Source organism: Mauremys mutica, chromosome 19, assembly GCF_020497125.1.
Source record: "Mauremys mutica isolate MM-2020 ecotype Southern chromosome 19, ASM2049712v1, whole genome shotgun sequence".
NCBI classification, from domain to species: domain Eukaryota; kingdom Metazoa; phylum Chordata; order Testudines; family Geoemydidae; genus Mauremys; species Mauremys mutica.
Genome location: NC_059090.1, coordinates 14,420,755 through 14,441,968, shown reverse-complemented (window position 1 = coordinate 14,441,968; position 21,214 = coordinate 14,420,755). Strand labels below are relative to the sequence as shown.

Below are 21,214 nucleotides of genomic sequence, written 5' to 3'. Positions count from 1 at the left end.
AAAGGGTGATCCAACCACAGAGCGCTGCAAATCCATAACCCACTGTAGCTACTTCTACCTAGTTATTTACTTAGAAGAGTATTTTCAATGCTGTGAAATTAACTGGTGGGGAGGGGGCTTCAGTCAGGCCTGGAGGACAACTGCCTCCACCAGTCAGAATCAGGGCAGTTACTGCCACTCTGGGTCGCGTCCTCACCAGAGAGGCCAAGGAGATTCTTACCCATAGACATGGCCCCTCCCTATCAGAGCTGAAGCACATCAGTGAAGACTGCAGCTACCTTTTTCTTTGCATCTGGCACTTTGGTCTCCAGGGCTTTCAATCCAACACTTGTCACCAGTAGGAAAATTTACTGAGAGAATTAAAACAAAGCTTAATTAAAAACAGAATATTCGATGCCCGGAGGAGAACGGAGATGTCTTTTAGTCAGGCGGAGTCACACCTCCTGGGGTGAACGTAAAAACGCCAGCTCAGCACCACTATGCTAGACGGGAAGAGGATAATTATCTGTAAGAAGCTTTGTTACAGCCAAAGGAAAAACAGAATCTTAAACTATGTACCTGAGCGCCCATCTTCTCGTGTCCCTCTACAGCAGAGTTTGTCTCTAAACTTCTTCCCTAGGCTGAATCTGGCACAGGCTGTGTGTCAAGAGTGAGTTTAAGAGAACGTTCTTAATTCCCGGACCCCAGTCACCGCATGTAGGTCAGCATTACAAAAGGTTAGTGTCCTGTACATGACAGGAATCAGTAGCCACCAACTCCATGACTTCTGTTACACTGGGGAGCTGGCCATCTACGGCATTGCTTCTTGTGTGTCTCAACTGGAGTCTGCTCTGTGGCTACTTTCAAAGCTCAGTAAGGCTTTGCTATTGATCCTTTTGGGCTTCCCATTTTCCTTTCAGATGGTTTCCCTCCCACCTCACCCCTTAGCTGGTTCCTGGGCCACTTTTGTTTCAAATTATAATCTTAAAACTTTTACATCATCTCACACACCGTTGAAGATCGCTTTATAAACCAGTAAAATTAATACAAGAAAGATTCTTAATAGGTAAGGAAATTAATTCAACCAATATGCTTCGACAGATTCTATTGCTTGTGGCCTGCAAAGGACTTAAGGGTTTAATGATGTCTTCTAAGTGCACTGAACATTTAACCAAAGCGACTTGGCTGAAGCTCTGTTAGTTCAGTTAATTCTTGTAGTCTGAAATCTTTCTGCAGTAACAGAATATTTTCTTTCGTGAGGTTTACCGCCGTCCCAACCAAAAACAGATTGCCATTGACTCGCTGTGGGATCTTGGGTAAATCACCAATGCCAGGCCTCCGTTTCACCATCTTTAAAATGGGGATGATGCCACTTACCTGCCTTATAGGAGTGTTGAAATGGTTAATTAATGCTCGTAAAGAGCTCTGGCTTCCTTTGAAGAAAGAGGCTACGTACATGCAAAGTATTCTTATTAGCACAAGAGGGGTGTGTTCTGATATCACATGGCTAAACTGTCACTACAGATTAAAAAATAATACTGTTCCAGAGAAACTCAAAGGTGCTGTCTTCTCAGCCACACCCCTTTCCCTCCTGCAACTTCATACCTGCAATACCCCTATTTTCAGAGGGTAACATCCATGTGTATCTATCCTGGGCAATCAGGGAGAATATATATATATATATACTTGATTGGGTCTGGAAGGCAAACACAGAAGCTTAATGCTTCAAATCTGAAGGTTTGGTAATGTATAATAACTGTACTAATATTGATACCACTTATCTCTCACTTGGCTGCTTTCCAAAGTGCTTTGCAAATAATTAATAACAAATTAATCCTCCAGTTAGTTAATCCCGTAACATTAATTAAATCAATCTGCACTGTGCAGAGCAGTCACAAATCTCCCGGGGAACAGGCAGGCTTGTGAGCATTAGCTGCCCGATGAAAGGTTACATTTAGGGTCTGGATGACATGAAGGCCACTAGCTGTGGTTCTCGCTCCCACATGGCAGCAAAGCTGTCTGGCTTCCATCAGCACCTTGTTAATAACAATCACTGCAATGTTAAACAGGGACACGGCAGCAGCAGCAGCAGCACCTCCCTCTCTCTTGTATTTTCCTCCAAGTTCCTCCACCCACCACCCCAAACTGGCTTTGAAGGACCCAATGGGGGGAAAACTGTAGCAAAAAGCTCTCAGCAGCCCTTCCAAACGTCGGCAGCAAGACACTGCAGACCTTCTTGGGTAGGGACAGTAGTAAGACTAGTAGCAAGTTACAGGGAATAATTACATCCAAGCCTTTCCACAGAGCTTCAGGTACCAGCTTCCTTCACTTCACAGGCTGGTCCCTGCTCGGTGCCAGTTTCCTAGCTGTCTCCAGCTACCCAAAAACCTTGAGAAACTTCCACCTTCCGATCTCTGCTACGTCACCACAAGCCTCTTCTATTAGTTCTAGGATTCTACCAGACCACTGGTTTAAGGAGCAAAAATGCCAATCTTTTGTCCTCCCAGAGCTCTAATCCAGTCTACCCCGAGATACTGAATTTTGGTGTCACCAGACAAGCAAAACATCTGCTTGAATTAGAAACTGCAGCACCGGAATCCCACTCCTCTTGAACTTCCCTAGATGGATGGATCCACTCAGCTGGTGAAAGCACCATAGCTCCACTGAAGTCACCAGCTGAGGAGCTGTCACACAAGTTTTTATGGCCAGAAAGGACCTACAATGATCTTCTAGACTGATATCTTGCATAACACAGGCCACAGAACTCCACCCAGTAATCCTTGCACTGGAGGAACTCGATCTTCCCTGCTGTTTAAGTGAACATTATCAAGTCCAATAGCTTGTGATGGTCACCCAAGAATTTTGTGAAAGTTCCAGTTTGGCTCTGGACCCAAACTCCACGGCTCGGGCCCATCTTGAATTTAAAAGGTTGGAGCCTGTAACTGAACGTTATTTTACCACACAGTTCAGTTGTGTGCTCTCTCTGTTACAAATGATTTAAATGACTCCCAGCATGGGGAAAACATGCCTGTATCGGGACGTAATTCCCAGCAACACAAATGCCAAGGCTGATAAAGACTGGTGCTTAACTTTCCAATAACTTTAACATCAAATTCCTTGTAATGAACTCTCTCCTCACAGACCAACAAAATGCACATAATCTCATCAATAGTATTAACAGGACATTAGCATCTTGCTTTTTTGTTTAGATTGAGAGTTATTTGGGGCTTGTGTATGCTGGATTTTTAGCCACCCGCGGAGGCGAAAATGCCAGTATAGACAAGGCTGCCAAATGACCACACCGTTTCCACCCCAATCCCAAAACAACATGAAAAATCAAACACTTCAATAAAGCCACAGCATCGTTGGGAGTCAGTTATTGTGAAAAAATTAATTCAGCCATCAGGACGCACAATTGTCTAAAATGAGTGACTGTGCAGCCTCCCGGCTGATAACCTGCCCCTTCCTGGCACCGTCCCTTTAACAATCCTGGTTCTTTGCATTTACATAGAACTCAAAGTGCATTAGAAAGAAGATAAATGGTATGAATGCCATTGTACAGATGGGGAAACTGAGGCCAAGAGAGAAGTGACTTACCCAAAGGTCACTTAGCAGGTCTGTGTCAGAGCTGATATTAGAATTCAGGTCTCCTGACACCCAGTCTCTTGCTCTCTAACCACTAAACAACACTATCTTTCTATGGTTAGTTATCTTCACTAGCTGTGTCATGTCTGACACTTGATGGCAAACTCTGGGACAGTGACTGTGTCTTCCTGTTTGTTCTGAGACATAATTAGCACTTCTTTGGGTGCTGTAACAATTAATAATAGTTGTTAAATACAATTCCAACATGAAGTAACTTTCATTTCCAAACACATTGGTTCAACTTCTTGTCATCTTGCCTTACGAGCAAAGCATCAGCTGATATACCACATGCCGCTACTATGGTCATCACCCGTTATTAGGAATCAATCAGTCTTAGGGTGACCAGACAGCAAGTGTGAAAAATCGGGACAAGTGGTGGTGGGGGGGGTAATAGGCACCTATATAAGACAAAGCCCCAAATACAAGGACTATGTGTATAAAATCAGGATATCTGGGCAGCAGTCACCCTAATCAGCCGCTCCATCACTCCAATCTCATTCTGCCGCTGCCCTCTACTGGAGGAACTAAAACTGCTACTAAGTAATGGAAACGAGATTTGGAGGCCTGTACTTTTGGAGGAGGAGGATCTGAGGATTCCCCCGTCACTATAAAGTTCTCAGGAGCCATGGTGTATATACACTTGTTCAGTTGTTGACAGGAGGTTTTCCCAGCAGTGCGCTGTAGGCCAGAGATACTCAAGAGGGGGTCGCCTGCCGTTGTCGGAGGAGTTGTGAATTTGTTCCCATTGCCAGTGTCTGATTAAATGGATTCACTCAGCCACTTGCCTGCAACCATTCCATCTGTCCATTTCAGATACCAGCAACAGCACACAGAGAAAGCCACTATTTCTATGCTGCACACTTTGAAGCACCCTGGAACCCTGAGGGCCTGGTACAAAGTTACACGTAGCAAGATTTGGGATGACAATCAGAAAAGGGCTAAGAATCTCTGCTTTAGGTGAGCATACCACCCTAGCACTTCCCCTCAATACCACCACCTCCCTCTGCTGAAACACTATGGCCAAAAGTATCAAACAGCTTGAGTATAGGATACGATTTGCACAATTTGGAATAAGGCTTATTCCTTCTATAGCACCTTTCACTGCAGGATCCCATAGCACTTACAACTAATTAAGCCCAATGACTTCTTATATTTATTTTACATAAGGAAAACAGAGGAGCAGGGAGATTGAGAGACATATTCCAAGTTACAGAGACTCAGTGACAGATCCAGAAACAAAACCTCTCAATCCCTATTCCCGGGGAGTCACCTGCTTTAACCATTAGGGAACACTACTTGCTCCTAAAAGGAAAAATAATTACACTTTATAACTGGATCCACTGGGGGCACGTGGCTGTATCGACAGTTTTGCAAACAGCACTGAAACGACAACAGTCTGCAGTCAAATCAATTCTTAAAAAGCATGTGTTTAAATACAAGTTTGCATGTTTCATTTGTATAATGTGAAACATTCATTGGGCTACAGAATGTGCTGTTCTTAGAGCTGGCATGACAGAGAGATTACCTCAGGGAGAGAGAGAGAACGCAGTCACAGAAAATGCAACACAGAATAAATGTGAGTGTTTCAAAACCAGTATCTAGATTATACGCAGCCATGAATGGGGCTTAATTTAACTCACTAAACTAAGATTCCAACCTTGCTCCCATTGACGCCAATGGACTGGGCCCAACCAATGTAAACGGGCAAACTGTTTTAGACTTTGGGCCAAGTTAAAGTCGGCAGAGTGATAGCAGGGATGAATCCGGCCCATTGAATGGAATAAAAAACATGAGTGCAAGTCTGTGATCATATTACAGTAAAATGGCAACTCCCGAGGTCAACCAAGTCTGTGTCATGCTCTTGGCATCTCATACAAGCCTCCTTTGGAAGAGAAACCATTATCAAAGATGCAAAGCCCGCAGACTTTATCACAGGACAGCTTCAACACACCTGCAGTGATTTTCAGGCTCCAGTCACTGATGCGACAGATGACACAATGCAAGATTCTGCTGCACTCCAGCTTCAGTGTCCTTCATGCAAAAGAAGATTTTCCATTGGATTCCTGCTAAAAATAATACAATTATTTGTTTCCTGGCTATTTGTATTATGATAATCCCTAGAGCACCCAGCTGAGATTGCTGAGGCCTGTTGTGCAAGGCTCTGTACAAACAAAAAGAAAAGGATCATCCCCAAAAGCTTAAATAGTCGAAATTGACTAAAGGGAGGAAAGGGAAACAGGCACAGAGGAGTGAAGTGATTTGCCCAAGATCACACAGCAGGTCAAGAATTAGAACCCAAGTCTTCTGTGGCCTATTCAATGCCTTATTTATTAGTCCACGCTGCCATTCAACTCCTAACTGGAATGCAAAGCATCTTTCAACCTCTGGGTCAAAGAGTTGTAAGAGAAGATATTGTGCACATATGGGCAAGGGGAAGCAACACAGACATTGACTAAACACCGATCTTATTTCAGTCCTTCCCGTCTCACATATCAATGTTGTGACAAATGCACAGCTCAGCGTTTGGATGGGCACCGACATGTAAATGAACCAGGTTGTTTTTCCTCATACTATCCCTCAGAACATAAACTATGCAAGTTACAAGGCTAGCAGACCTCACCTGCAGCACACATACTAAGGTCTGTGACCAGCCAACTGGTTTCTGGTTTTATTCTTCTATTTTAAAATACCAAAATGCAAGAGGATTTTTGACAGTTAAATCATAAACTCTCCAAGAGAGAGGTTTCTATAGCCTACGTGCTGTAACAACCAGAGCTTTCAATCTTCCCAGGCCCAACAACAACATTGCAGGGGGAGAAGCTAGAAACGATATGGGATGTGCTTATTTAGTATGGATACAGGTTCCTATCCCCTCAAGATTAAGGATCACATTTTTCAGAACTCCTCATACAATTGTGTGCTTTGTGTATAGATGCATATAGCTAGCTAGACATTTGAGCACACAAATACCAGTTTGTACACCCAAGCAGTCACTGTGTAAACAAAACTAATCACACAATTCTGAAAATCTGTCCCTCCGTGTTTTTAATGGCAACTTATTGTAACAAGGAGCATGTCAGTGCCAGATTTTTGTGAGGGAAGTAAATGTGTCTATCTCAGAGATATTGTTATAAGAATCAGAGAGAGATAAAACACATCTTAGTAGTAGAGTGATGGACTGGATGTCCTAATAATATTTCTGCCTCTAACTTCTATGATGATGTGTAGACATATCTAGAGACTAAGTGCATCCTTGCTATTGTTAACTCTAGTCCTCTAGCTTGTATATTACAGCAACCCAGCTTTTCTACTGTCAAGCAATTTTTACAATTTACATATGATTTAACAAGTTTATTATGTATATATAAATATCTGTATGTATAAATATCTCCTGTCTGTGTGTTCCATTCTATGCATCCGAAGAAGTGAGCTTTAGCTCACGAAAGCTCATGCTAAAATAAATTTGTTAGTCTTTAAGGTGCCACAAGTACTCCTGTTTTTTTTGCGGATACAGACTAACACGGCTGCTACTCTGAAACCTGTCATTATTTATTATGTGTATTACCATAGCGACTAGGACCTCATTATGCTAAGTGCTGTACAAATACAGAACAAACAGGGATCCGTGCGCCAAAGAGCTTACAATCCAAGTGTGAGGGTGTGATGGGTGGACTAGGCCCAAAGGCTCCCTGGTGGAGGCCTCAGGGTTCTGCCACACCCATCCCAGGAAAGCAGCAGTGGAGAGGTCCTCCAAGCAGGCTAGAGTGGGTGCAGAGGAAGCAGCCAATCAGGGCCCAGGAGGGCCATATAAAAGGATCTGCAGACCAGAGCCGTAGTTAGTTGCTGCATGGAGCAGAAGAACTGGCTGCCGGCCTGGCTTCCTGGAAGAGAAGCAGGACTACAGACAGCTAAGCCTGCTGGCAGGGACCGGGGGAGCAAGAGGCTCCTGGATGGCTGCTAGGGACTGAGTAAGAAGTGAGCCTGTGGAGGGCTACAGAAAGATAGTGTTTCCAGGGAGGAAGCCCTGGGAATACAGCCCCATACCCGGGCTGGACTACTTGAAGACTAAAGCCCAAGGAGGGTTGGAGAAAGATGGGCCCTGTGGACTGTATACCGCAGAAGGGGTTTGTGCTGGGTAAAGTGCAGACAGTGTGACTCAGCCTGAGGGCTGCCACTGAAAACCCACCTGAGAACCACTAAAAGGGGTCTCCAGACTTAAAGAACGCAGACATACCCTATCAGAAGGGGGCACTCGTGAGGGGTGGGCACCAACGCCGAGACAAAACACAGACAGATGTGGGTGTGCAAGGAAACAATGACACAATATTGGTCAGCATGACAGTGATCTCAAGATAGCAGCTATCTACCCGTTATGTTTTTTGTAGGCATCATGGCAAAGGACAGTTTTGAGGAGGGTTTCCCAAGCATCAGGAGCAGCAGAAGAGAAAGTACAAAAGGTGTTGTTTGTTTGTTTTTTAATTTAACAAGTGGGTGGTAGCAGGCATCACAGGCAGCAAAAGTCAACATCTCAATAGCAAATGAGAGATGCATATGTAGGGTGGAAAGTGTGTGGGGGTGGGAAAGCAGCTTACATTGGATCCGATGAGAAGGGAGAGCCAGAAAAGAGAAGCATGGAGAGGGGTGACATGGTCAAAGCACTGGGCTAGAAAAATGATCTTTGCGGCAGCATTCTGAATCGACATTTAGTAGCACTTGGATGGGTCAGTTTGGAAGGTAAATTATCTGTAGAGCCATAAATGAATTACCTGAGACACCTTATTACTTGATATCTCAGTTTATGGAGAAACATAAAAGTCCAATCTCAGAACATACTTAATACAAGATCACTGTCATTTTTTATTCCACTTTTTCTCCAGCCCCTCTCCTAAAGCTCTTGTCCACGGCCTGGCTCATTTTTCACTTCGATGGTGTAAGTCTCTGGCCCCTCCCATCTCCAGTCTGTCCAGAACACTCTAGACCACAGTTAACTTCATCTCCTCACAATTTGAATCCCTTCACTAGCCTGCTGTCTTTTACAGCAACAATGTCAAACCCATCCTCACCTTCAAGACACTACATACTCTTACAGCCTACACCTCTGCTTTAATTTCCTTTTACTCTTCTCCAAAGTTCTCTCTTTACTATCCCTTTCACCACCTCACTCTCTTGTTTTCATGCCTTTTTTTGTGCTGTCCCCTCTGCTTGGAAACATCTACCAAATTCTTCTCTATTAAGTGCTCCCTCTCTTTTCTTTCTTCAAAATCCTCCTCTTTCAGAAGTCCTACTTTATTTTCTGCAGCAATATTTCCTCCACACCCTCCTTTACCTAAACTTCTGTGATGTTTCATCTGGTCTCTCAGGCCGATTCAGCAAGGTACTTAAGCATGTGGCTAAATTTAAAAATGTGGGTAGTCTCATTAAAGTCAATAGGATTATAAAAATGCTTAGTGTTAAGCAAATGTTTAAGTACTTTGCTGAACCAGGGCCTCAGAGGGTAAGTTCTTTGGGGCAGGGAATGTGTATTGCTCTCTGTTTTATAACCCAGCATGCACTTACAGTACTAGATAACAGATTAGCAGTAAAAAAATAAGTGGCCTTAGATACTAATCAGCTCTTTCATGTAACATACAGCGCACCAGAAGATATCACCTCACACATGAGGTAATATTTGTTTTCCATAAACCATTTCTGAGTCTCAGGATCATGGCTTCCAAGTAACCAACCGGAGTGCAAACAAGCATGAAGCAAGAGCCGTTATAGTTCCAGAATCCACCGCCTGTATTTGTGCATCCAGAAAATACAGGCAGCAGGTTAAAACAAAATTCCTTAATGCAATGCAGATGTTGAAACCCTATATAATCTTTCACAGAATATCATTCGGCAAAATACTTCCAAGAAAATGATCATTTGTGTGTCTTCATTGAGATAAGTAGTCTATTCTTGTATTTGTACAAAAGTACGTATTTTTATTCATCTGGAAGTGATTTATTGTTAAATACTTTAAATAATGTAGTAAAAGGGCAGTTTACTAGAAATCTCAACAATACATTTTCAACTTTCAACATAAAACCATACTGATGCTGGCACAGATATATTATAACAAATCAACAATTTCTGAGGTGGAACAACCAGCTTAAGAAGGCGGTTAAAATACTCACTTGTATCTTAAAGGGACTTGTGATTTTGCTTCTGTTTGCTCTGTTAGCTTTATAATGACATTTCATGAGCTCGCTTTTAGAAAATACAATCAATTCTAATAGACATGGCCCATTCCTGCAAGCTGTCGAGCACCAGTAATGACCCGTAAGAGCCAAAAAGTGTAATTTTATAACAAATTTAAAAACGTATCTTTCAGTAGTCTGATAGTCCATTAACTATTTTGGAGGGCTTCCCTTCCACCCTCTACTATGAATATTTACATGTATTTAACAATAAAAAACTTGGACCTTTCCTTTTAACACCCTAGTCACTACACCTTGTGCTAAAACACAGCCTTAGAATGTATTCACCTGATATACAGTTATTTACTTCCTAAAGATAGTAGTACTTATAATTTCTACTTCAATAGCACCTTTCATCTCAGTGCCTCAAAGCATCTTACAAATATTTATGAACTGAGCATGACAACACTCCTGTGAAGCAGGTATTACCGTTCTACTTTACATAAGGGAAAACTGAGGCAGAGCAATGGTAAATTATTTGCCCAGTGTCACAAAGGAAGGCTGTGGCTACGTCTTCACTACCCGCCGTATCGGCGGGTAGCGATCGATTTTTCAGGGATTGATATATCGCGTCTCATCTAGACGCGATATATCGATCCCCGAACGCGCTCCTGTCGACTCCGGAACTCCACCACCGCGAACGGCGGTGACGGAGTCGACATGGTGAGCCCCGGACATCGATCCCGCGCCGTGAGGACGGGTAAGTGATCGATATAAGATACTTCGACTTCAGCTACGTTATTCACGTAGCTGAAGTTGCGTATCTTATATCGATTTTCCCCCTTAGTGTAGACCAGCCCTGTGACAGAGCTGGAAACAGACATCAGATATTTTGACACCCACTGCGATCAACCACGAAATTCCTAGGAGTTTTTTCAAACTTTTTATTTCGACTTTTAACACATTACAATGATTGGTACATGTTTTGTTTGCAGCCATATCGTAAGAAGAAACAGTGTGGCCTGTACCATACATGTACGATTTGTGATTTAATGATCTCTAGCACTTTCAGTGCTTGATCCTGTAGTCTGTGGTCAGACAAAACTCGTATTGACTTCAGTGGAGGTTTTGCTTGAGAAAGGACTGAGCCTCATTAAACTTCTGAAAACAAAATAGGGAAATTCAGAGTTAAGGCTCTGGTGTCATCATTAACTCACCCAGTTGTGCCATGATAGCATAGCTCATGTGGACTGTGCAATCTTCTACATGTAACACCTAGACAACAGGTGATTCAAAGAAAGAAAAAAAAAAAGCAGCCTTATACTTCTAAATTGTTTTTTGTTTGCATTACTGAGAACCCTAACTTTATGGGCCTGATCCTCGAGTGGTCTGAATCAGCATAGCCCTCTTGACTTTGATGGGATTCTGTCCATTTACATCAGCTGAGGATCTGGCCTTATATTTAAAATAAGCATAGGGTCATATCAGAGGTGTCCTTGAGACTAGTTACCATATCAACGCAGCCTTTACATTCCTTCCACTTCCATGGTACAATCCTAAAGATATTAGTAGTTATAAGGATCTATTACTACTGATCTTATATGGATACTAAACAATTTTTGAACTTTATTCTAACTGTGTATCGATACCCTGAAATGGCTTCTTCCACACAGAACGGACACTGCATTGTAAAATGCACTCTGGAAAACAGTTGAGTAATTCAAAAACATATTAAATCAATTATAATTATAGTGTATTGCTATGATAATTAGAACACTGCCAGCTGCATATAACCCTACTCAGAAAAGAACAGCTGTTACATGGGTAATGGAAAAAAAGAATATTCAAGCGTAAGGTTTATTTTCACTATGTCACAAACTGCTGTGTTATGAAGCCAGTTACTATCTTTCTCGCATCTCACAAAAGGCTGACATGAGAGGTCTCCTTTGATTTATGTTTCTTATAAACAGCTGTTGCTCTCATGATTTATACAATAAAACATTAACATACTGTACAGTGATGTCACACAAGATTAAGCCGCGGGTGAAAAACCCCAGACATGGTCTTTGCAATCAAAAAGTTTAGCTGGTTCTTTTCTCATTAAGCTTTTGATGATGTTGCCAACTTAGGTTCAGATGCTGTCTATTCTGGGTCACCTTCTTCTTCAGCTGCCATTGTCGCCTGTCTCTGCAGCTCTTCCTCTGGGTTCCCTGGAAGAATGCTGGAGACTGTTTGAAGAAGTGACTCAATCTGCTCTTCTGTTAGTCTTTCTTCGCTTTCCTCTACCATCTGCAAATCCAAAACAACCTACTGTCATTGTAAAATCCACACTTCCTCCCTCACCTCCAGAGGCAAGATTTACCCAGTTAGGAGGTGCTGCATTAGCTGGGCAGTACACATTGTCTGAGCTCATTATGCAAACTTTTGCTTGTAAAAAATTGAATCCTAATGATAAAAATGTACTGCAGAATGATAGTTGCTCTATAGTTGATGGGAACTAGCTCACCACTATAAGCCAGATTTGTCAGACCTCATCTTCTCCAAAAAGAAACTTATTTTTCTAAAATGTCGCTCTCCATATGTCATCCCAGGGTACATTGGTATTTTTAAAGTAAAAATGTCAAAAATGAGCCAGTTTTAAAGTTATAGTGTTATGAACATTTGGCAGAAGTTTTCTTTTGGACATTTTTCTAAGACTTTGGGCTCAGGACCTCTCTAGCATGACTTGGCATAACATTGTCCAAAAGTGCCTGAGTGATTTAGGAGCCTAAAGTAAATAGGCTTTAAGCGCTTAAGTGCTTAGATCATTTTTGAAAAAGGAACTTAGGTGCTTTTGCAAACGTCGTCTTTGGTATAGAGATTCCAAATTTCCTTTTTTTTCTGGTTAGCCTGCTGAGGAAAGGAATGCCTTTTAGGTTTTGTTTGTTTGTTTTTTAGGGGTGTTATTTTTAAACGTATAAATATAAACATTTTGGGTGGGATTTTTAAGGGTGCTCAGCACTGTCCTCTGCTCCGACTGAAATCAATGGGAATCTCTGCCATGCTTCAATGGGAACAGTTAGGCCAACGCTGAATGCTTTGCATGGTCCCACCTTTACCATTTTTCCTTTACTTCATAAAAACATTTTACTATTTATTCAACACAGTGCACTAGTAGAAAACATAGGGAGCTCTGCTATATGCTAAGGCACCATAAGTACTTAATTTTGAAACAGTTAGCTCTAAAGAAGATATATATATATATATATATAGTATATTAATTCTCCTGTATACATCCAACAACATATTATTACTTTAGAACACAAAGGGGGAATATAGTACAGGCAACGCGGCAGGGTGTAACTTGCATGGGTTGATAGCGAGTTTGGAGAAATATATGGCAGGAAGAAAACGGCTGCATCTCTTAACTATTCACTTCCAGATTGTCATACTTCTGATTTTTTTTTCCTGAAGTAAAATTTCCATGGAAATTATAAATGATATTTTGGGGGTCATTCATATCTGTTGACATAGTAAGCTAAATCCATAAAGGGATTTAGGCACCTAATTGCCATTTTAGGCACCTAAATCCAAAATTAAGATCCTCAAAACTTTTTTCAATTTACTTTTCCTTGCTAAAGCACCTGAAAAGACTTGAATTCAAACAACTGACCTGTCATCCTATTACCAACAGTGCTGGAGAGAGAGAGAGTGAGTGTAGTCTACCTGGTTGTGCACCATATTATAGTGTTATATTATCAATTAGTAAGTATTATTGTAGGGCCAGAGCCCTATTGTGCTAGGCACTGTACAAACATACAACGAAGAGACAGACCTGTTGCCTCTTGGAGAGTCAAAGCTAGTTAAGACTGAATGATTAATTTCTCAGTGCATTAATTGTCCAGAGTGTGGCTGCATATGGTAAACTGTAGAGTTTAATCCTGCTGCAACTTCTCATGTGAATAGTCATGCTGACATTAATAGTTAGTAATACTTGAATAAGGAAATCTTGCAGGACCGGTTGATTCCAAACAGTGACTTAAGCATGCACCCTCATTCTTCTTTAGAAGTTCTTATATATTGGAATGGGACCAACAGATAAAGTCTTTGTGTTTGGGATGGGCTGAGTGCTTGCTAGTAAGATCCATGTTTCTGCAGAGGTGGAGTATAACCAAAGAGCGCAAGGATCAAAAGAATAAACTAGAAAATTAGATTTCCTCCCCCGCAAAAAGAAACAGCAAGTGTAACGACATGAAATGTTTTATGCCGTTAGAAAACGGCAAAGTAACAAGATAAAGGAGAAATGCAAAAGATTAAGCATGAACGAGATACAGATAAAGAGACAAGTGGAAATGAGTCAAAACATCAAACCAGGGAAACAGAAGGAGATTCAGTGGCTCATTCTAAGTGCACCAGACTTGAGCACACACTTCTGATTTGCACACAGGCTCCTGATTTATAAGACAAAATGCTCCCTGATTACTGATTATAGTAGTCTCACAAGGAAACACTAACCTCACAGAAAAAATAATATATAAGGAAAAACACAGAAGGAGGGAAGGAAACAAACATTTTAAGTACTAACATTGATAAGTAAAGTTTCACAAACAAAGGAACAAATACCAAATCACTCGTGGATTATAAAGCAGTCCTGCTAACCCCTATTCTGCAACTGGCTAAAGTTGTAAAAGCAACAAACTCTAGGCAGAAGGGCATGCAAAACTTTAAGCTAGCGGAAAATAAAATACATTTTTTTTGGTCAATGAATTATATATAGTGTATTTATTGGCGGGACAGCACAATCCAAATGGAGATAGATCACCTCAGCAAATGATGCCATGTGGAGACTGTATGGCATAGTCAGCCAACATTTCAATTGGACTGGACATTTTTAATGTTTATTGTGTTCTCCTTGTTTATACTATATTTGGAGATACAGGTGGGCTTTAAAAAAGCCTCATGTGACTAGTGGAAAGCACCTGGCATTACAGTAACAGAAGGTACATGTTAAAAAACACTCTCCAATACAACCAGACAGGCATGTGTCTCTCTCAAGGCTCTGAGCAAAGTGGAAGAAATGCAATAAATCATAGTGTCCATGCTACTGGTTCTAATAAATAATTCCAAAGATGCTACTGGATTTCAGCACTCACCTTTTTGCTCCCCTAAATCATTGTAAAATTTCTCTGTAGCATTTATATATATTTGCATTTGAATATATGTTTCTTATTTCAGGAAAATGCAATTGGGTGGCTAACATGATCAAATTTATTGCCATGCTGCAGCCAATCACGCTTCCCATCTGACACAGACAAATACTTCAATTCAATTATTACATTCCAATGTGATATGTTAATACTATGAGCAACAGTCATGAGTTTTTTCTCCTTCTACTCAGCAATGGTCACTGCAGGAGTCAGGAGAAACGATATTGTAAGTGGGCACTACTCTGTAATATGATTGGAGTAAAGTATTTTCTGCTGAAAAAGGGCTGTTTCCTTAGGCATTTGGCCACAAATATATATTGCAAATACTGGAGAATAAACAATACAAAGAACTTTAAAACACCCTGCACTGGTGAACAATTTTTGATGTGTGAAGAGAACAATCTGTGGGTTGCACACTATTGTTTTTCTGTAGATAATAAGACCATATTAAATGCAAAAATCAATAACAAAAAAGAGAAAGGTGCATTTTGGTACTTCGCAGAGGTACAATCACAATATACTTTTGTTCCAATGTAGGAGACACTTTAAGCAAGGAAATACCTGCAGTTTCCTCAAATGTAGAATAATTCCAAGATGTTCAGCACAAACATACTAAGAAGACAGACCATAAGAAAAAGAAATACAGTAAAAGACTGAATGGCTGATTCATCTCCTTGTGATAGGAAACTAGACGAATATGCAAAATGCATTGTTGAGAACATTAAATGTTTAAGCCTTCCAGCCTTTTGCATTTTCCAGAAGAATAGGTGTTGTTATTCTCTGGTCAACAGTAAATGGCAATCTGCCAGTTTGGTTGCATGGAGTGGATCCCATGAGGCAGTGAACTCCCAGGTGTGGAAGTCTAGTTTTAAAATATGCAAAATGAACACCTACTGCTCCAATGAGAGACAGATGTGGAGCAATCTGTTCTTTAAAGAGAAGCTCCTCAATCTTCTAACACATCGTTGTTAAGCGTTACATAAAGTTGGAACCCATGTCATGGTTAAATCAACATCACTGTCTCTTTCTTTCTTTCTCTGTGTGAGTCACTGAGCCATGGACAACATATGTTTGAGATTAAAGCTAGAGGTCAAGACAGCTGTACTGCATACAATGTTTTATCCAGTGGGAGAAGGATTAGAATTTCATGCTGCTTTTGTTGTTATCCTTTAAAAACTATCTCAGCACACAGTCTGGAGAAGGCAACTATAAACAAAGTGGAATGATTTATGGATGAGGAGGACAAACAAAAAAGACCTAAATTAAAACAAAAAAGATACCTCGCCACAGAAAGATCCCTTTTAGATTAAATATAGTTACCCTGGTTTATATCTTGTGCACTATTACAGGGCAAGAATTATACAGGAGAGAATAAAAAGACTTGAAGCCAAAAAACCCCCAAACAATATTAAATACCCTTTTACATAAGTTACTCAAAATAAATTGGGGAAATCACACACACACACACACACACACACACACACACACACACACACACACACACACACACACACACACACACACACACACACACACACACACACACACACACACACACACACACACACACACACACACACACACAGTCAGTCAGTCTCTCTCACATGGCTTGTTTTGTAATTAGTTCCAGAAGGTGCCTCTTTTTAAAATTGAATTAATTCACCTGCTTTTTGTGAAACTTATGGTTTACAATGTTCAATATCAATTGCTTCAGATCTGTATCCAGGGATGAGTCAAAGCTTTTAAGAAAAAAAAGTTCACAGCGCAATCAAGATCATTTTAGAGTTCATATTAATTTACTTGTATATTTTGCCTTTCAAATCCTCTATTCCAGCTAACAGACTTGCTTTCATGGAAACGTGTGTACAGACAATCCTTGTCCTCCTGAAGTCAATGACAAAACTCCCAGTGGCTTCTGTTTTTATGTATTAAATTCCTTATAAATACATGGAGGTTCTACTGGCTTGAGGATGCTGTAACACTAACTCTTGCCATTATATCAGTAAACAGCCATTCATTACACAGATCCCAAAAGCAACCTTCACAAAAATGGCCTGTGACAGCCTAATATTTGTTACTCCACAAAAACTGACTAGTTTAAGAAAGGATCTATGTAGTTTAAGTTTTCTGCTGAATTAATTTGACATAATGCCATGTGTATATATGAGCAATCCACTCATTTTAGCCTAATGTGATGTTGGAGAAACTTGCACAGGTACATCAATAATTCACTCTATTGTCTAGTTTTGGATATAGTTTGGGGATGAACTCAAGATTAGTTGCCAACTGTAACATTACATTACCTCCTAAGAGTCATTTCTAATTATATAACAGGTTGCTTTGGGTTACTTAGAGAATGGTTACATACCAAAATTGGTCAATCCGCATTTAACTTGTTTTATTGCCGCAACACCTCAGTTTTAATAGAGCAATTTTAACTTTTATATTGCTAAACCCTGAAAGAGTTGGAGGTACAAATGATGTACCAGTGCAGTCACTTTACTCCAACTCAAGAGTCATATTTTGCTTACACCTGCCTCAAGGACCTGAAGCTGAAACTAATAGCTGGATATTGGAGCATAAACAGATACACTCTATGTGATGTGGATAGACAAGATAATTAGTGACTGAGGGAGCAGTCAAAGACAAAGGATGTCTTGAAAGTTTACAATAAGATGAGTATATTTTAAGAAGAGAAGATAGAATATGAACTATGCTGAAACCTGATGAACTGTAAGTGCAATGCAGGAAGCTAACAGAAACAGAGAGAAATTCTAAAACATTTGAAGGCTCTACTTCTTCACTTCTGAAAAGCTGCCCAACAAACCCAGTGAAGCCTTCATGCTCTTGTTTGCAGTTGCACAAAATGGAATTAACTCGTAGATAAACTTGACAATAGCAGTTAGAGTTGGTATGGCAACACCCATTTTTTTATGTTCTCTGTGCATATATATCTTCCTACTGTATTTTCCACTGCGTGCATCTGATGAAGTGGGTTTTAGCCCACAAAAGCTTATGCCCAAATGAATTTGTTAGTCTCTAAGGTGCCACAAGTACTCCTCATTCTTTTTGCAGTTCATAAGGTATCATATCAGCTGCTTTCACTGCTAGAAATTCTAGTTCTTGGCTATCAAGGATTGTGAGAAATATAGGATGCAGTCCTACTAGCATCCACTTCTAACCCTTACCCTTTTGCAACAGAATACAATCCTGCTATTACACAATCAAGTCTCAGGATAAGATTGTCAACAGATGTTCTCCATGCAAGACAGCCGTATTAGAGGAACAGCATTGTTATAATAATCTCCTTATTAATACAGCATTTGTGTTCTTTACACGATGCTCTGGAGAACATTTAACCAATCTCTCCCTTTTTATCTGTAATATTCCTTCATCCAAAGGTTATGTTCCAGCAGACTGATAATGGATGACTTCCAACTGAAAGCTTCCCAGTGTACAGTTCTCATGCTACACAGTCACTTCAAAAGCACAGCGGCAGTCATTGCTAACTATTGTTCTCTCCCAAATTTTTGCCTTACCTGTATCTTAGAAAAGTAATGAAAAGGAATATACCACAGTAGTTTTCTAAATCAAATTCATATTCCAAAGTATTTGACTTTATGAAGCAACGGAAGAAACCCCTAGGTTTCTTGTATTCCAAGGACATGAGATTATAGCTCCATTTAACAATGCTGATAGCTATTTTCAATCTGAAACACATGAGAGTGAAGATTTGCCCCTGCTCTGGGTTCTGAGAGGAAGAGGGGCAAGTCTTATAGAGAGGTCTCATAGGGGAAGCAGAGAGGAAAGAAAACAAATAATCAGAAAACATGAATATAAAGACGGGTACAGAAGTCCTATCAGCCAGTGACCCTGAGCAAAGGATTATTCAATTGATTTTCAAGAATAAAGATGCATTAATATATGGATTTTAAGCAATTAGGAGAACAGTAACTTACCAGCTGTATCTCAACTGCGCTCATTGGCCTGTGGTTAAGCAACTGTAGCTTTTCTGCTCTGTTGAAAAGAAAAAAAAAATTTATATAGGATTCTGAACAAATGAATGGTCAGATTCAAACACTTCCCTAATAACAGAGTTATTTCCAAAGGTTCTTTTCACTAGAGCTGATGCAAGGTCTCTGACCTTGATTGTCATGATAATTCTGTAGATATCTTTGGCTATCTACCCAAACTGGTATTTAGCAGACCAAGGTGGCAAAGCAGTTTCCATTACAATCCCTTGTTTCCACACATGCATAACTTACTGAAGCATTCGTCTTTTGAGCTGGAATTTTCCATGCTTTGTCTCTGCCTCAAATAATTATTTATTAATAATGCTTTGCACTCCTATAGCACCTTCCACCTGAGGATTTTAAAACACTTTACAAACATCAGTGAAATTAAGCCTCAACATGCATGAGAGGTAGGAAAGCACCACCAAGACACTGAACTTAATGTGAGTGGCTACTGAAAACCAAATTTAATCAGATATAGGATCCTTCCAAGCCCAAGGGATCAGCCAGTTAGCCAGGTCAATATGTAAATCAGATCTTACCCAATAATCACGCTGATGCCAATCCTTTAGTAGCTAAAAACTAAAAGTTTAATAATCTAAAAGAAGAGAGTTATTGAATGGTTAATAAATCATATACATACAAGTGACATTCGGTGTTACAGATTAGGATCATAGCAGTGATGGAATGAACTGCTAGCTTGCAAAAGTCTCTCTAGAATCGCTCAAATAGATTGGGGGTCATCAGTCCTTGTTTAGAGCTTTAGGAAATGAAGACAAAAAGGAGATGTCTCAGGTATCTTTTTATATCCTCTGCCATGTGCTTGGAATTTTACTATACTGTCCCAATCAAAGCCCACAGCCCCTGTTTGTGGAAAGAGGCTGGCCAAAGATGGAGTCCAGGGTCACATGTCCTTACATAGCTGGCTGGATCACCGGGGTTGGCCATTGGCCCCTCGTGTCTGAGGCATCCTCTGAGACAGCTATCTGGGCGGATAAGTTTCTTCTATGGCCCATTGTTAGAGTGAAGTGTCTTTAATGGGCCATCAACACTCAGGAACAAACACATTTGAGATACAAATACATAGCCAATATTCATAACTTTAGATAGAAAGATGACACATGGATTTAACTATGATAATCGTATTATATAGATGGTATCTTTTCCACTGACACCTTACATGATATACTTTGTAGAAGAGTTGTTGCAATTGTATAACAGTGGTAGCAGCAATGATACAAAGGGTCATTTTCAATCAAAAAGCATCACAAGCATTCTCCTTCTAAACCTTTCAGAAAACTGAAAGGTAAAAAGGCTATGTGACTTATTCAAGATCACACATGAAGTCCATGACAGAAACAGAAAGAGAATTCATGTATTCTGACTCCCAGGAAAATCTAGGTACTCTAACCACAAGTCCAGGATTCCTTCTGTGTTGTGTTAAATTTGTTTTGTTTTGATTTTAACTATATATTTAGTGTTATAGTTACATTTTAAATTATTCAGTTTCCATCCTTCTCTACATACAAGGAAAAAATAAAATTAATCTAACATTTATATTTAAGCACACACAAATCAAATAGAGGGTTAAATTCTGCCTCTATTGAAGTTAATGGCAAACTCCCACTGACTTCAATAGACAAGTATTGGGGGGTAGCCGTGTTAGTCTGTATCCACAAAAACAACAAGGAGTCCGGTGTCATTATATAATGCCTGCATCTGTAATTTTCACTCCATGCATCTGAAGAAGTGGGGTTTTTTACCGATGAAAGCTTATGCCCAAATAAATCTGTTAGTCTTTAAGGTGCCACCGGACTCCTTGTTGACTTCAATAGAGCATACACCCATAAAGCCTAACTATACCTTGGATTCACTCTGCATAATAATTCTACTCATTAATTTAAAATTAAATGTAATACAAATTAAAAAAAATATTACAATTGTTTTCCCCTTTAAGAGCTTTATTACTAAAGTGGAAAGAATGGAAGAAAACATATTTCAGTGTTTATTTTACATCCTAGTGAAATATATATCCTCCCCAACAGCTAAGCCCCAAGGTGCGGTCATATGCCAGTATGTTTATCTCACTGCTCTCAAAAGCTACATTTTAACATTCTGGTCCTATTGACCAGGTCATGATATCAAAGTAGCAGTGATCTCAGCGGGCCTTCATGGTTTAGGGGAGACTCACACAGCTACATCACACTGCTAGAGATAGAACTGGTACGAC

At 40.3% G+C, this 21,214-nt stretch overlaps 1 protein-coding gene across 2 annotated transcripts in view; it reads right to left on the bottom strand.

Annotated features, from left to right (window-relative positions):
• Positions 1-10,582: 10,582 nt before the first annotated feature.
• LOC123352984 (CGRP receptor component) overlaps positions 10,583-21,214 on the bottom strand; it is a 39,458-nt gene continuing 28,826 nt past the window's right edge. The window contains exons 5-7 of one of the 2 annotated variants that reach the window (XM_044993614.1): positions 18,931-18,988; positions 11,942-12,074; positions 10,583-10,946 (exon numbers count right to left, since the gene is read on the bottom strand). In XM_044993614.1, coding sequence (XP_044849549.1) covers positions 10,939-10,946; positions 11,942-12,074; positions 18,931-18,988 — 199 coding nt within the window. In that variant the 3' untranslated portion in view covers positions 10,583-10,938. Of the gene's footprint in view, positions 12,075-18,930; positions 18,989-21,214 lie in introns of both variants that reach the window. The other variant, XM_044993613.1, reaches the window with a different exon arrangement.